Source organism: Branchiostoma floridae, chromosome 11, assembly GCF_000003815.2.
Source record: "Branchiostoma floridae strain S238N-H82 chromosome 11, Bfl_VNyyK, whole genome shotgun sequence".
Lineage (NCBI taxonomy): Eukaryota > Metazoa > Chordata > Leptocardii > Amphioxiformes > Branchiostomatidae > Branchiostoma > Branchiostoma floridae.
In genome coordinates this window covers 15,779,502-15,796,387 of record NC_049989.1, presented here as the reverse complement: position 1 = coordinate 15,796,387, position 16,886 = coordinate 15,779,502, and the positions used below count along the sequence as shown (strand labels likewise).

The window sequence follows — 16,886 nt, the reverse complement described above, 5'->3', positions numbered from 1 at the left end:
ATGCCTACCTAACCATGTTCTGCTATGCCTTGTTGACCAACCAAAACATTTTGACAGTTCCGGTTGACCTGTTGTGTCATTCTACTGAAGACAAGTCCAGCTGACACAGAAAAAGAGACTAACAGAAAGAAATGTGTAAAAGATTGTGTCAAATTTTCTAGAAGACATATTGTGAAGAGACATAGAAGTGTCTTCACAGGTGCATCTTCTCTCTGTCATGTCTGTAGTTGGCCCCTGGCCTTAATGTTTGTTTTGATAGCTACAACTGGCCCTATGGGGAAGAGTCAATAAAAAGGTCAGGGTAGACTTAGAAAGAAGGATGGCGGAATGACAGTGAGTTGTGTACCTGTGACAGCTGTCATTATCCCTATTCAAAGTCCTTCATAATAAAAGCCTTGATGATTGAAAAGTGGATATTGCTTTTATCAAGTCTAAGAATAATATCTTATCTAACAAGTTTAGACAAATTCATCATCATATTGAAACAACACTTCATGCCCCTTTTACACAGAAGGAAAACGGGAGTTTTTTCTGCAATAATTGAAAGTTTATTTGCAAGTTCTTATTGCAACATTTATTATACAGAATAAATGGCAAACATACAACAATAAAAGACTTTGGTATAGATAACAATGGTGACAAGTATAATAATATATCCTATCAGTCATTGTGCGATTTTTAGTGAATGTTCACAGGTCCCAATTCAATGTAATGTGGTAAAAAATTCTACTATGTCTCTGTTGATTTTTTAATTCATCAGCAGCAAAATTCTGATGATCAGAAAATACTGCCAAAGCTTGCCAAATGTGTGACATCAGTTAAAACCATGCTACTATTCAGAGGTTAGTTGTGACAGGTTGTTAAATTTTGTATAACCAGCTGCTTCACAATCAGCATGCCTGCAAAAGGCTGTTAGTATTTCCCTGACTATACAATACAGAATCTGGTACAAAAGAGAAAGTGGTTGGCCTAAAACATTCACCTGGCTCCAAGCAGATCCTACGGTAGCATAAGATAGTATAAAAAGCTGGTAGATGAGTGAAGCCGGCTTAGGAGTGTATTTTGCTACATGGCAAATGCACACCTCTTAGCTAACTACACTCCTTGGCCAGTTTAGTATTATCTTATGCCATCGGAAGATCTGCTTGGAGATGACTGGCTCTATGAAGATTTATTAATTATTGATATAAGATATTTTAAGTCATGTTCTTTTACCAGAGAAAGGTTATGTCATGTTTTTTTTTGTTGTTTAATGACTTCAGTGTGGTAAAGTTAAACTCCTTGGTGTATAATATTTCCCTTCATAGCTGGTTTAATAGTCTCAAATTGTTATCTACAAAGATAAGCTAATTGTGTATACATGTATGTGTGTATATGGTTAAACTGCTAATGTTTATCTTTTAATTAAAGAATTACAAGATTCATGATAAAAGGTTTGACCTATTCAATATTTCACACTTACTATAATCAAGATTTGTGAAGCTATAAAAAATATGTAACTTAAGATATGCATAGAATATAAAGTGATTTGCTTTCTTTACAGATATTACCGTAAATCCCTCAGCCCTTTTGAAAGTCATTTACCATTTGTTGCCATTAAAATACATAGGTTAGCTTGTTGATGCTTCAATGATAATATTCAATGAAAAAGATTGATGCCCCACTTAGCTTTAAACACTGCAACAATTGTTCAAACATGTCACAGACCTGTCCTACCTGTTCTGTCAATAAAATTGAGCTGTCTTGGTATAAAAGATAGGTTTTAAATCCACACCCGCAGAAGCCTATGCTTTACCTAGGGCTTTAGCTAGTCAGGGCAGCTATTTTAGTAGGTGGTTAATAATTAGTTATTGTACACAGGGAACTTAGCAACCAGGTGTAGGCCTTGGCTGGGCCAATGGGTTATAATGATTGGTGAGTTTAATAGATGACCTCACTAACCTTGGGATAAAAACTGGGGCAGAGTGTGCTATAACTTGCTGGGGCACTACTATTGCTGTCACTACTATCAACCACTTTCAGGACTATATATAGAAAAGGGACCTTCCTACAACATGTACTGTGGAAATTACTCATTGACAAGTCACAAAATGCTGGTATGTAACGCTTAAGATTCGTTGTTTTGATAAACTGAGTATTTAGAGATTTCAAGTCAACGACGTGAGTTTCAATTGTCAACATTTTCATTATATTGCAATGTGAAAGTACCTTCCATCGACGTGACGATCCCCAAATACCCTATTTTTATATACAATGGATATAGGTTACCTTATGGATAAAGGTGAACTAACGTTAGATGTGGTAATGTTTTGAACTGTTGTAACTGGGGTTGTGAGGAAAGTTATGGTTGAGTTTGCGTATGTTGTATGGAATGTTGATATGTATGTTGACATGCTCAATTGAGGACAACTGTTTTACCTTTTTTAGAGCTCTTAGCATAAGGGATACTTGTCACAACAGTTAAATGGATGACTGTGCAATAGTTAAAGCATTTGTTTTTTCTGATTTGCTGTATATTATTATTGATGTATATTGTCTGTGTGACTACAGGATGAGCAGACCGGACAGCTGATAGGGTTTGCTACCCTGCCTGACCAGGTGCACCGCAAGTCCATCAAGAAAGGATTCGAATTCACGCTTATTGTTGTAGGTAGGTACGACTTATAAACATTCTGGTTTCTCTCCTGTTACACTGCAGCTGGTGTTTGATGCACAATTGATATTTCTAAACTTAAATGTTGTTGTTGATTGGTCCTTTTTGTCAATAATTGGTTAGTAATACTGTAATAAGTTGCCTGGTAAAATGTGGTAGCAATATCTATCCATTTGGAAAGATTTTAATTTTACTGCACATCATGAGGCTGTGCGGTGCGCGTCATGAGAATTGTTTTGCGTTATCAGTAAGCTGCCTTTAGGTGTAACACAACAGTATTGTACAATAAGTGCACACTAGGATGGACCCTAACTCTTTTCAGATATGTGTCAAACCTGCCCAACAAGACCACTCTTGAGACTGAGAAAATGTGGTCTATTCAGACAGGTGGTCTCAATGTGTTATTGAAAAAAATTCTCTTAGGCCACACCAATTTAATTTCTTGGTTCACGTGATATTAATTTCTTGGTTCACGGATCACGTGAACCAAGAAATTAAATTGGTGTGGCCTTAAGTACCACGAAAAAAATAGTCACTTTAGCTTGAAGTGGTTCTTGTGTATTATGTAAGAGGTGGCCACTTGCACTGTTTCGCTGTATTAGCCTTAGGTAAAGTTGAGTACTGTAAATTCTGAAATTCTTCTGTCAGAGTTATTGCTGCGGAACATTTGGTGAATTCCATGTATGTTTACCAAGTGCCAGTAATGCTTCAGGCAGTACAACCGCTGTCTGTTTCTGTGAAAAAGATCTACTACTCGTCATTCATGGAATTCTGTGGTTTGTTTACATCAAGCTGTGTCTTACTGTGATGGTCTGTCTGAAGTGGCTTTGGGTTTTTAACCTGGTATGTTCCGGGTTACTAAGTGAATGTTCAATGATACTGCCATATGGAAAGGTTCTCACTTTTGGATCAAAGCAGTTTGGTAAAGATTGCATTGCCAATTGATTCTGATGGTCAATACAGAGATTTTGAAAGAAAGAAAAAACAAACCTGTGTGTATATCGAAAAAATGAGCACATATAGATGTATTGAATATTACTCTATAATCATATAATTTGGAGAAAACAATTTTTTTAAAAGTCTGGAGCCTTTAAATTTGGAAAAACTAAGCATTTATTGTGCGAGTGAAAAGTCAATCCATACCTTTTATTGTTAAGCATTGCTTATTTCTGGTGTATAACAGTTACACACTGGCACACCTGGCATTATACATAGGTGACCGTGAATTTACCTTAAGACAAACAGAACACATGCACCGGATTCCTGAGCTAGTCTGTCATACTTCAAAGTACAAGTGTGTCCGTGTACTGTGTACCTATTGTTTACCTTTATAGCCTCTGCAACTAAGTAACAGTAAAGTCTGCAGTTGTAACTACTTGACTAATAGTAAAAGAGGTATGCAGGACATGCACCAAATGCTAACATTGTTCTAAATGGCTGGCATTCCAGAAGGCCATTACTGCACAAAGGTGTGATACACAAACACACAATGTGTTTTCTGATTTATGTAAAAAAAGGTATGTAGGTTGTCCCATAGCCTTTTGAGGCTGTAGGGGCATTGGATTGTTATCCAGTGTCAAGAGTATGGCATCGGAAGTCAGAGCCCATCCCTCTCAATCCATCGCCTTTTAACTCCCCAACCAAAGTTTAACAAGTTATATTTATACCTGGGTGGAGTGAGGAAAGTCAAGTGAATTGCTCTTCCCAAGGGCACAACATTGTTTTTAATTGGTGGCTTGTCAGAATTCGAAGGACCTTTGGGCCTAACACCTTAAGTCTAACCATTGTTCCAACATGACTCCACACATTATGTAACACTAACACAAGTACTCATAACGTTCGTTCACCTTTATCCGCGGGGTAACCTATATCCGTTGTGCTGCTAAACAGTGTATCCAGGGATGTGAAGTCGATGGACGGTAGTTTCAAATTGTGCTATTTTCAAAATATTGCAGTTTCAAACCACCATCTGTTGACTTGATACCCCTAAATACATTGTTCTTTAAAAGAACGGATAAAGGTTACCCTACAGATAAAGGTGAACTAGCGTTACATGTACATGAATTTACCTGTCAGATACAGTTTGAAAGAAACATGGTAAAACTCAATATAAAATCTGTAGCAATGACTTTGCACCAGGTACATTATTTTACATCTACGCAGATTATAGGAATAGTACAATGTTTTGATACCATCTGACCAGTATAGTACAGACTAACATTAGATTGTACAGCACCGGCAACAGGATTATCAAATGTGTTTTAGCTCATTGCGTAAGAAATAACTTTTCAAACATGTATATGGTTTTTATATGTTTAGAATATTATTTTTGTATTTGCTTATATTGTATAGTTGCGCTTCTATTGGTCATGTGCCTATTGCAAGGGATAAAGAGAGAAATAAATGCTCTTTTTCAAAGACCCTTTCCCTGTGTTCTTTACAGGTGAGACAGGTTTGGGGAAGTCCACCTTGATCAACAGCCTGTTTCTGACAGACCTGTACAAGGATAAGGTGGTACCTACAGCTGAAGGTGAGATGCCCCCCACTCACAAGTTAAGCTCCATTATGTTTGGGACTGCATTGTTGGCAATGACATCTAGCTGAAGTGCAGAGTAAAATGGTCACTTTTGCCCTTAACGTAGAGGATGGCAGATCGTAACTGACAGTGACCATCTGTCAGCTCGGACCTTCCTTTGGGCAATTCTCAAGAACATTGCACTGCAGCATACAAATGTAGGTGTCCCTGCTTAATGATGCAGGCTGACATTAGCTATATATGTATCAAATGTATAATTGTTAATACAGTCAAACCTGTCTATAGCAGGCACTCAAGGGACTGGACAAGTGTGGTTACTTGGACAGGTGGCCACTATAGAGAAAATGTTGATTAATTGACCATGAGTAATATTGCCATGCGCAATGTTGGTTAGTTCACTGACAAAGACTTGCGGTCTAACTGAACTAATCAGAATTGCCCTGAGGAAGGTGACAGACGGTCACTGAAATATCGGTTGAATAAAACACGTAGTTGCGTACCAAAAATGTGTAACAATTCTACATGTTTTGTACTTTTAGAAAAATATGTTAGAATATGCCATATGTTGTATATGAGATATTTGATGGCAATCAATTTACTTTTAAAATGTCTATTGTGAAGCATTTTTGAAGTTTTTGTTTGCTTTATTTCAGAGAGAATAAGCAAGACGGTAGAGATAAAGAAGTCGACAGTAGAGATAGAGGAGAAGGGAGTGAAGTTAAAACTGAACGTCATCGACACGCCTGGGTTTGGGGACTCTCTAGACTGTTCTGACTGGTAAGTTGTCTAACAGTGTGTAATGTACTCTTGCTTGTCTGTGACTTACCTTGATTATCAAGTCTTCAACCTTGTATGTTGTGTTGTATAGTTGCCTTGTGAGTTTTGTCTCCAACTTACTCTTCTGTATTTGTTTGTTTGTTCGTTCAGACCCTTGTAGTGTCTAGAGGCACATAGGTCAGCAAGTTTCCTCGCTGTTTCCATGGCATAGTTTTACAGGGAGGAGTTACTATTATAATAGCCCTTCCCCTTAAATGTGCTTGAGGCACCTCCTTGAACATGGGATCCACATTTTGCGTCCCTTCTGAAAGACGGGTGTAGCCCCAACTGAGATACTCTGGATTAGAACTTTGGTGTCCCAGTTTCTAACTTATTGGAACCAAGTGTTTAACTTTGAGTCTGCTACCAGTTGTATAGTTGCTAAGTACCCACCTGTTTATCAGCCATTGCTTTGAAATTCACTCAACAAAATTTATATGATTACATTAGAGGCATAAGTTTCAATGCTAAGGCGAAACTTCAATTTCGCAAAATGTTGTTACTCTTTGCAAAGCCATTTGTGTTGCTTCAGGTATTCGAAGGGGATATCCAGACAATCATATTCATGATTTCATTTCTACATACTGATTCTCTACTTTTGCTGGCAGCTGGAAGCAGGTGGCAGACTTCATCGAGGCCCAGTTTGAGCAGTACTTCCGTGACGAGAGTGGCCTGAACCGTAAGAACATCACAGACAACAGGGTCCACTGCTGCTTGTACTTCATACCTCCATATGGCCACGGGTCAGTATGGATGTCTTTTATGAAGGAATTTGACCGGTGCAATGGCCGAGTGGGTAGAGTGTTCGCCTTGCATTTGGTACAAAATGTAGGTCATGAGTTCGATCCCGGGCCGAGTCATACCAAAGACTTTAAAAATGGTACATGCTGCTTTCTCTGCTTAGCACTCAGCATTTCAGGAAAGAGTATGGAAGTTGAACACACACCACTACCAGTGGACCAGCCCCCTGCTGTAGTGATTGCATTGTGTGGCCCAGGGCTAGGGAAACAGAGATGGGCGCCGCCCTATGCGCCATCAGGCGCGGGAAGGGTTTAACTTTTTTTAACTAACTCAAATTCAAACATTAATTTCTGCCCAAATTTCTGAACTTCGTGTAATAAGTTAAAGAAAAGAAATTCTTGTAAGGTTGAAATGGCAGATCTAACATGAAAATTAACAACATGGGTTCCCAAACAAAGAGACGGAACAAATTTTAAGTTGTAGACACAGTACCCAAAACATTGGAACTGTGAGAACTTAAGGGGATGACATCTGAACTGTCGCAGCAGATCATTAACGCTAGTTCATATTTATTCGTGGGGTAACCTATATCCGTTGTTTAAAAAACAAGGTAATTAGGGATACAGTATCTAGTCAACGGACATTTGAAATTGCAAGATATTCAATATACGGTCTGAAACCGCCGTCTGTCGACTTGCTATCCCCAAATACCCTGTTTTTTCTATATACAGCGGATATAGGTTAACCCGAGGATAAAGGTGAACTAGCGTTATATGATACAGATAATCTAATGTACAATATATGGAATATACATTGTGCAATGTTTGCACCATTTACTGGTATTGTAGTGTTATTCAAGGATGCATAAACTGCAAGGGAAATTATGGTTGTTCCAGTAAAGAATCTGAGAAAAGTTCCCCTACTGGTAGGTAGTGTTTCTCACAGGTCACTGGATGTCAGTGACCTTTCAAGTTACAAATATTTACAGAAGTTATACAGTTCCACATGAGCGAACTTTGTAAAAGTAACAACTGACAGCCTCACTTAAACATAGTTGATTACTGACACCAAGGGCTGACAAAACGTCTCTCAGCTAAGCCACAATGTGTTGGGGTTTCTAAGTGAGCTGACATTCGAGCTGATTTATTTGGAGCCAGTTGGTCTATGGCTGTTTTCCAAAGAACATGGAACAGTGGCTTTAACCTAATACAAGAAAGCCAGGATGATGGAATTTGTGTCAGAGGCTCACTTTACTCCTGTGTTAGTCCGAAAAGTAAGCAGAAACAAATCTAGGCAATGTTTCTCCGAAACCCTAGCCAAGCTGGTGGTAGCAAACTCAAACTACTCCAAACAAACACTTGGAAACTGTAGAAACATTTACAAATTCTTGACATCCCTGTTGTTTTCCTATTGTTTTGAATTATGTGAATGAAGTGCTGTTGGGAGGGTACCGGTACAGGAAATTAATCTACAGGTACAGTCCAGGTGCAGATAGAGGATCAGGTCCAGGTCTGGACCTGAACCTGGACCTAATTCAGTTCAATTGTTTGTGAAAACTTGTGAATGGGCAATACGCAAAAGAATGGTCCACTTCACTATGAAGGACTCTGTTTGGTGGAGTATCTAATGTTGACTGGTATTATGAAATCTTATCTGCATGTAAACAACACTAACTGCCTCTGTTTTTGACTAAGTTTGACTGTAGAAACTTGCTACAAATGACTACCATCTCTCCTCTACTTTGCTCTTGTTATTTTCCTGGACCTATAAGCCCCAAAACACGTGAAAACCTGCCGGTATAACCTGTTCATTTTCTAATCGGTCCAAAATCTGGTCTACTGATTTTTTTAGGTTTTTTTTTCTGAACTGGTCCAATGAGAAAAAAAGCGATTTAATGGTCTGGTACACTGTTGTCTTCTGAAACTAAATGTGCTGTATCCTCATTTGTGTTCTGTTTTAATATTTTGCTCCAGGTTGAGACCATTAGATAGAGAGTTCATGAAGCGGCTTCAGGACAAGGTCAACATCGTTCCTGTCATTGCCAAGGCCGACACCCTCACCCCAGCAGAGGTTAAAAAGCTCAAGGCAAAGGTATGGCACCTGCAGTGGCTTTTGGATTATTTACAACATGCTGGCATTGCATTGTAATATAGTGTCGGCATAAGGGTTAGTGTTTGGCCCAGAACCTAGCTGTCCTTGGTTTGAGTCCCCTAACATGCCACCAATCTTGTGCACTTCACACAGATTTCCTTACTCCACCCATCCGTGTAGAGGTAAAAGGCAGTGGAAGGAGAGAGATGGGCTCTGACTTCCAATGGCCAAGACACAGTGGATAACAACCCACTGCCCTTAGGCCTCAAAAAGGCTACCAGTAAATGAAAAGATTTCAGCGCCTGTTTTCTTGAGTGCCTGTTTTGTTAAGTCTCACCTCACCTCACCTAGTCCCATCATTTTTCTTTTGTTAAGTCTACCTCCTTCCTATTTAATTTTTCTTTTCAGATTGCAAACCCTTAAGTCTGTCTATGAGAATTTGCACATGACAATGAGGCCCCCTGTATATGTGTGGCAGTACTGCAGCTACATGTTTAGATGCCTGAGTTATTCGATAGTGATCCCAAATTGTTCATGTATATTTCCATCGGGCTTTTCATTGAAAGGGGTTGTATCTAAAGCAGCAAGAAGCTGAATATCAAGTAATGAACATAAACCAAAGGGGCAAATGGATGGAAAGCAAATTTTTTGCCACCTACCCAAATCCTTATATATATTCTCAATAGCTGTTACCTTTCTTGCCACTATGTCCGGCACAATATCTTACACAACTAAGAACCTCTGTATGAATTGTGATGATATTTGGTACGTGGGTAGGTGTCATGGTAGATTTTCGGCCTCCTGGTGACCGACCTTGGTACTACTGCAAGACTTTCATTTCTTGTATCTTTGCCTAGACATCGTATGGTCTTGTTTATATGTAACGTATTTGTTAAATACATGTGTGTGGTATAAAAACTGGTACATGTACAATGTTATATTGGTTGCACCTTTGTTAATTTCCAGATTAACGAGGAGATTGAGAAGTGTGAGATAAAGATTTACCAGTTCCCAGACTGTGATTCAGACGAGGACGAGGAGTTCAAACAGCAGGACAATGCTCTCAAGGTCGGACATGATGAAATTTTTTGAAATTTTAAAACACCAATGGATGTCGGATTTTCCACAAAACAGAATCTTTTGTAGCAAAGTGGACCATTGTTTTGAGTGATGATCACTGATGAACATCTGTCAATTCATGGCCAATTAGCACAACCCAAAACATTGTTCAATTCAGTTCAGTTTGGTTCCTCATTGTGCGAGGTGCCATGAATGATGTTAAAACATTGAGTGGGTCTAAAAGAGCCTTGTTTTGTGGTTACTTGAGTCACTTCATTCGTGCCACCTCTCACAATGTGGATGAACTGAATTGAACTGATCAATGTTTTGGGTTGTGCTAACTGGCCATGTGTTGACAGATGTTCATCACTGTCTTGAAAAGTTTCAGGTTATATACATGGGAGCAATCATAGGAAGCTTGTTCCATAAAGATATGTTCCTAGGAAAGAAACTTTCAATGTGGAACTTCATCCTGAGAGGTGGAAGAAGAAAGGTTGCTTTGCTTCTGTGAAGTACTTAATAAGTGAAAAATGCAACTGTTTTTTTTTTCTTTCTCTTGTCAAAGTTTTGTGCACATCTTCATGTCATACCTTTTTTTTTTTGGTCAATTTGTCTTTTTCAAAATATCTTGGTCTCATTTTAGTGATTTATCAGTGACGCATGTCTCTTCTGTTTCTATGTGTTTCTATCTGTTTCTGTTTTTTACCAGTGGGAGCTCAGGGATGAGGTAAAATTTTTGTCTACCAGGACGTTTTGATGAGCTGTTTTTTTGGCTTCATTCTCTTGGCATTCTATGGTTGATGCAATTGGAAATGGCAACAAAAATGCTTCAACATTGCATTTACCTTTCAGTTGCCTTTTATTGTGGTTTAACGTGCCATCCTGCAAAGTGGCCCTTGTACTTTCTCCCACTACATGCATGTACTGTCATCCATTTTGTGTTGCTATAGCAACTATAGCAGATTTATGAATGCCATCCAATGCAGACTACACCACTAATGCAAGAGTGCAAAAAATATAGCCAATAGTAGATGGCCAACAGAAAAGCTGGATGAATTTCCAAAATAGAGACAATAAATTACTGTTGTAACAAGAATACTTATTGAAGTGAGAAAGCATCACAGTCATTTATTCCTGTATTCAAGAGGTGCAGAAAGTAACATTACTAATAATCAGTGTCACAGTGGTACTCTCATATCAATACAATTTTGCTCAAAGCCATCTCACTGGTGTAATTTCTACAGCCACAGAACTAGTTTCACTTCAACAACTTAACACTCATGGCTACGAGTCTACGACATGACTTATCATCCCATTGTACTTTTTTTTTAATTTGGATTTTTGGAGGGAAAGAAATTCCATGGTATTGTCACACCCAGGCAAACATCAATACATGAATGGATGTTATCCATAAAGTTTACATGCTGTGGCCTTAGATGCTTTTAGCAATTGTTCAGCACTTTTTTGTAGAAACTACAAAATTCAAGTGTTGAGTTATATTCATTCTTGTCCTCTCTTGCAGGCGTGCATTCCATTTGCAGTGATTGGCAGTAACACAGTGATCGAAGTGAAGGGCAGACGGGTGAGGGGGCGGGTGTACCCCTGGGGCGTGGTGGAAGGTAGGTGTTCTTCTGAAAAACTATAATAACGTTTTAGTGACAATGACAATTATTTTTATTGCATATCCAAGCCCAATTTGAAGCTAACACTAGTTCACCTTTACCCGTGGGGTAACCTTTATCCTTTGTTTTTAGATAACAGGGTATGTAGGGATATTTTGCCAACGGGTGGTGGTTACAAGCTGCAATATCCTGAAAATATTGCAATTTTGAAGTTACCTCGGTCCGTTGACTGTACATCTTTACATACCCTTTTTTTATTAAAAAAAACGGAAATAGGTTACCCAACGGATAAAGGTGAACTAACGCTACATGTACATTAGAAAACTAGAGTTGCAGAAAGAGAGTTGCAGAGAGGTTAATGTTTAGAATTCATCTACATTTAAATCTCTCACTTTAAAACATGTGTAGACAAATTTACAGTTTTTTCTATTACATTGTATTTTTATATGTCACAATATATGTTAACAATTGTATAACAAGAGCACAGTCCTCTCTAAAAATTGAAAATCATCTAAGAAACGTAAACATGTTATCTAGACATTACTGTACAGCATCTGTTTTCTTTTGTTTTGTATACATGACTTTCAAATGGTTTACCATGTCTTTTTGATCCTTCCTTACTGCAGTTGAAAATCAGGATCACTGTGACTTCGTCAAGCTGAGAAACATGCTTGTAAGGTGAGACCAGTCAGACGAGTACTTTTATGTTGCTGACATAACAACAGTGACTACATCAGGGTTGTAGCCAGCCAGAAATCATTTTCCGTCCCCTTGATTTTGAATGGCTTTGGCGCAGCGTTCCTAGGGACTCTGGGGCCATGCTCCCAAGGAAAATTTTTAAATCTAGACCCTCTGAAATGCTATGTCCTGCATTTTGTAGGTTAAATTTTGCTCACAGAGGACGGAATGGGCAATATTTTTTTCTGTCCCCAGCTGCAAAATTCCGTCAAAGGACGGAAGCACGGGTGCTGGCTACAACCCTGGACTACATACTGTTGAATATATTTGGTTCTAGATTCTATGTAATTAAGTGAACAAAGATTCTGGAGATCGGCGGGAATGAAGACCAAGCAAACATTTAGAGCCTGCCTGTCCTTGGTGCTGATTGGTCATCGGTTGTTGTGCAAATTCCAATGGCTAGTTGATCCTGCTGTGGCTGTTGTTGTCATCTTCTTTCAAAGTGCTGGTGGTTGCTTACTTTCTTGGAGGCTGATATTTAGTCTGTTTGTTGGTTTGCTGTGTATTATGGGTAAACCATCTTGAGGCATAACACCCATTTTATACATGTACATGTGCAGTAAGTGCAAGATGTGTAAGACCAGGCCAAAAGGTTTGATCCACTCACACCAGGATGGACCCCTACTCTTTTGATCAAGTGTAGTGGGCACTTTGATGTGCTGTAGGTGTGGCCCTCAAACATGGGATCTCTAGTTTTATGTTCCATCTGAGATAATGTCCCTAACTGCAGCTACATGATAATTGTGTAGTTATTCATTTACAGCTGAGTTGAGTGAGGAAATAGGTGTAAAATGCCCTTCCTTAAAAACACTGGGGTCTGCTAGGGATTTAGTACCAGCATCTTTAGAATCTAAGATACCAACCATATCCATAAGATCTGCTTGCTACCCTAATTGAGTGTCTCTCTTAGAAGTTCTTTTCTTTGACATTTTCTCTTGTAAGTTTGATGTACATCTAGGTAAAAGTGCCCTCTATCTGTTCTACAGAACCCACATGCAGGACCTGAAGGATGTGACCAGAGATGTTCACTATGAGAACTACAGAGCGCAGACACTGCAGAGAATGAACAAGGCTGTGTTCCAGAGAAAGTAAGTAAAACTTATGACCGTAGTATCAATACTTTACATGTTGGTGGTGGTCTTTCGATCATGTTTTTTTGTACTGAATCTTCACTGTGAACTAGAACTACAGTAACTGTGAAAATGCTAGTTCTGTCTTCTTACCCCATATTTTAACAGCAGACTTAAAAACTCAGCTCCATTTTTCCCTACAATGAAATTAAATCCCTGCAAACTTAAAGGCATTTACAGTATTGAAATAAAGCATTATAGTCAGGGGTAACGCTAGTTCACCTTTATCCACGGGTTAACCTATATCCGTTGTTTATAGGAAAACAAGGAATTTGGGGATAGCAAGACGACAGACGGTGGTTTCAAACCGTATATTGAACATCCGTTGACTTGATACTGTATCCCTAATTACCTTGTTTTTTAACAATGGATATAGGTTACCCCACGAATAACTACATTTTGTAGCGTTACATAAAAAAGGATAGTGACATTTCTTGTATTGTACTTCCATGGTGGTTTTGACTCAAGGAATCTTTCATTTCCCTTACTGTCTCCTGCATAAAAAGGATATTTTTGAAATTGCTTCCAGGCTTAGACTGCAATTGATATGCCTGAACCTGATATACTATTAGACAACAATATTGTTCACAACTGTGTATTATATTGTTATCCAGTGACTTACATGATGACTCTATTCACGGATATGCTTAATTCATTGTTCACAGTAAACTGAAGCGAGACTCCAGCCCAGACTTTGCCAATGTGCAGGAGACAGACCGGATCATACAGGAGAAGGATGAGGAGGTGAGTTCACCTAGAGTGACTGTTCATCTATAAAATAATGCACTCTCAAACAGTTGATGGGCTTTGACCTTCTTTCTCGATTGACAGAAGGTTGCCTGATTTAATATAGACAGAAGGTCGCACATACGTTTTGCCTGAAAGTCTACATGGGTGTGCGATTGGTAACCTGAAAACAAATGCTGATCCCTAAATACTTACGCAACAATGAAGTGACAACTGGGAAAATTAGTGCCGAAAATTTCCTGTAGAGCTGTTAGACTTGTCATTTTTGCTGTGTAATGGTTATAACAGGCTAAGGTTGGGAAAGGGAGATTTCCTTTGATAGTACAAATCCTGTGGGTCTTTCAAAGAGAGAGAGATAAGTAAAATGCATGTACTATGTGTTTGTTACACTTTTATCAAAACTGATTTGTCGTTCCATCAAAACAGAAAATCAGAATGGTCATTTCCGACATCATAATGTTGAGGAAGTTCCTGAATGTTTACCACTTAGCTCTGTTGTGTAAAGTTGTATTGTTGTTGTTTTGTTCTTCTTGTAGTGCCTATTGGAACATATGTCAGCAGGTTTCCTTACTGTCTCTGTGGCAGGGTATATTGAATTCTTACAGAGAGGAGTTGCTTGCTCTTCCTCTTTAACATGCTTGAGGCACCTCCTTGAAGGGACCTTCATTTTACATGCCTTCCAAAAGATGAGTGCAGCCTCAATCGAGATGCACTTTCCAGGATGTGAACTGGTAAAATTATTATGTATTGGAACTGTTCCAAGACTTATAACAGTGCCTCACAGGGTGGAAAGGCATGAACTAAAACGTGGTCCGTATGTTACAGCTGCGGCGTATGCAGGAGATGTTGGCACGTATGGAACAGCAGCTCGAGGAACAGAAACGCCAGTCGACGCAGACCACTCCCAAACACCAGCTGGTCATCTAAGCACTTACCAACATCCGGTTTCTATCAGCTAAGGTGGAACATCATGCAGGAAGAAGTAATAACGCATTAACCTCAGTCAAAAACCAAGCTTCCATCATGTTTCCCGAGCGACAAACTACCATCACTGCCCCTCCCCCTAGCGTGGAACTAGTTAAGAAAGTCTGGTTGGAGAGTGGAAAGGAAAAAACATTATTTCTCTAGGAGACAGTGTTCATTTCACGCAGCATAACCACATAACCATTGTGTGATGCCTTGTGAATGTAGCATTCTTATGAAGCTTAATATATTGTAACATGTCCTTCAGGCCTATAGGCTGTTATATAGAGTATACGTATAGTACCATCTTGTAGTAACCCTTGTACTAGAGTTCACTCTTAGAAATTAGGATTCCGCATACTGTGTTCCCTTCCTTTTTTACTAACAGTCTGAGACTGAAGATTTGTGAGAAGGTTTGAGGGTAGTGCAAGTGTCTATCTCTTCTGAACTGTGGCCAAGTTGTAAATACTCGTATAATACTAAAGGTGGGGCATGGTGTTCAGAAGAAGTCCAACCTATTATAGACTGTCACGCTTTACATTACTTTAGTGTATGCTTAATAATGACTGTAGTGGAAGGATACAATGTGGAACAATATGCCATAAGAAATAGTATCGTTGCTTGATGATACCTCTATAAAATGCACAACTGAAGTGTCAAAAATACAAGACTGGTATACATAACAATAGGATGTTGAAAATAGATGTTTTTACACTGCACAATGAATTATGTACTAATACTAGTGAATATGCCTCCATGGGTGCTTCCAAGCAAGGAAAATAATACAAGTAGTGGCAGGCAGTGCTTTTAGATCAAAGAAATCTTGCTTTGTGTACAATCAGGTAACTGAAAAACAGAACTCTTTGTACTAAACCAGGTATCGTATTGAACCAGCGTTTCGGTGATCGTCTGTCACCTTACTCAGGGCAATTCTGACTGGTTCCCATATTGTACTGCAGCATAGATGGCGCTGCTTACAGATGTGGTCCCAAACACATAGTGAGCAACAACACCTACATGTATACTGCAGTGCAATGTGAACCAGTCAGAATTGCCCTGAGGTATAGGAGACAGGCGGTCACTGAAAGGTTGGTTGAATAAAACACTTGGTTTTGTACAAAGAAGCTTCTTATTCATTGACTTACCAACCTGATGCCACTGTTCACACGTACTATCAGGTCTTAAATGATGCCATCTAAGTGTAACTCGCACAACTTTTATTCCCAAAATTTCAACAGGACTTGTTGGTTGGATTATGCCATAGGGAGTAGGCACATTTTACAAAACCAAACTAGTGGAATGATCTTGATTTACAAAGACTAGAATACCGCCTCAGGCTAAATATATCCACTTGGAGTTCATTTATGTGAAAGCATTGTACCTTGAATCTTTACTGTTGTGATGCTGTTTTATTATTTCTTTTTGGTTGCAAATATTATGTGGTTGTTTTTGTCCAAAAAATTGTGGATTTTAGTCTAAGACTAGTAATGCTAATAGCAGTGCCAATGTTGGTGTAGAATTGATAAGTGTTTTTACTATCAGTTTTTTTAAAACTCTTACGATCATTAATGGTGCTTATTTTTGCATTTGTTTCATGTTTTCTGGTATATATTATATATATATATTATCTATTTATTGTATTGATAATCATTTTGAACTTGTGTAAAAAAAGTTCAGAGAAGAGTTTATTTCCTCAATTGTGAGTGCAAGCTATGTGGAGTCTATGTTTTATATGTAATGTTATGTTGGTCTGACAGTTTTGACTTGTTGAATAAAAATGTACTTGAAAC

At 38.7% G+C, this 16,886-nt stretch overlaps 1 protein-coding gene across 5 annotated transcripts in view; it reads left to right on the top strand.

Moving 5' to 3' along the window:
- The window catches only part of LOC118425521 (septin-5-like), a 29,071-nt gene extending 12,186 nt beyond the window's left edge, over positions 1-16,885 (top strand). For 3 of the 5 annotated variants that reach the window (XM_035834409.1, XM_035834412.1, XM_035834411.1), the window contains 12 exons: positions 2,551-2,650; positions 5,097-5,183; positions 5,843-5,966; positions 6,614-6,748; positions 8,720-8,837; positions 9,804-9,905; positions 10,606-10,623; positions 11,419-11,515; positions 12,145-12,196; positions 13,243-13,344; positions 14,052-14,130; positions 14,959-16,885. In XM_035834409.1, coding sequence (XP_035690302.1) covers positions 2,551-2,650; positions 5,097-5,183; positions 5,843-5,966; positions 6,614-6,748; positions 8,720-8,837; positions 9,804-9,905; positions 10,606-10,623; positions 11,419-11,515; positions 12,145-12,196; positions 13,243-13,344; positions 14,052-14,130; positions 14,959-15,060 — 1,116 coding nt within the window. In that variant the 3' untranslated portion in view covers positions 15,061-16,885. Of the gene's footprint in view, positions 1-2,075; positions 2,097-2,550; positions 2,651-5,096; positions 5,184-5,842; positions 5,967-6,613; positions 6,749-8,719; positions 8,838-9,803; positions 9,906-10,605; positions 10,624-11,418; positions 11,516-12,144; positions 12,197-13,242; positions 13,345-14,051; positions 14,131-14,958 lie in introns of those variants that run through there. The other 2 variants (XM_035834413.1, XM_035834410.1) reach the window with 2 other exon arrangements.
- Position 16,886: the final 1 nt, after the last annotated feature.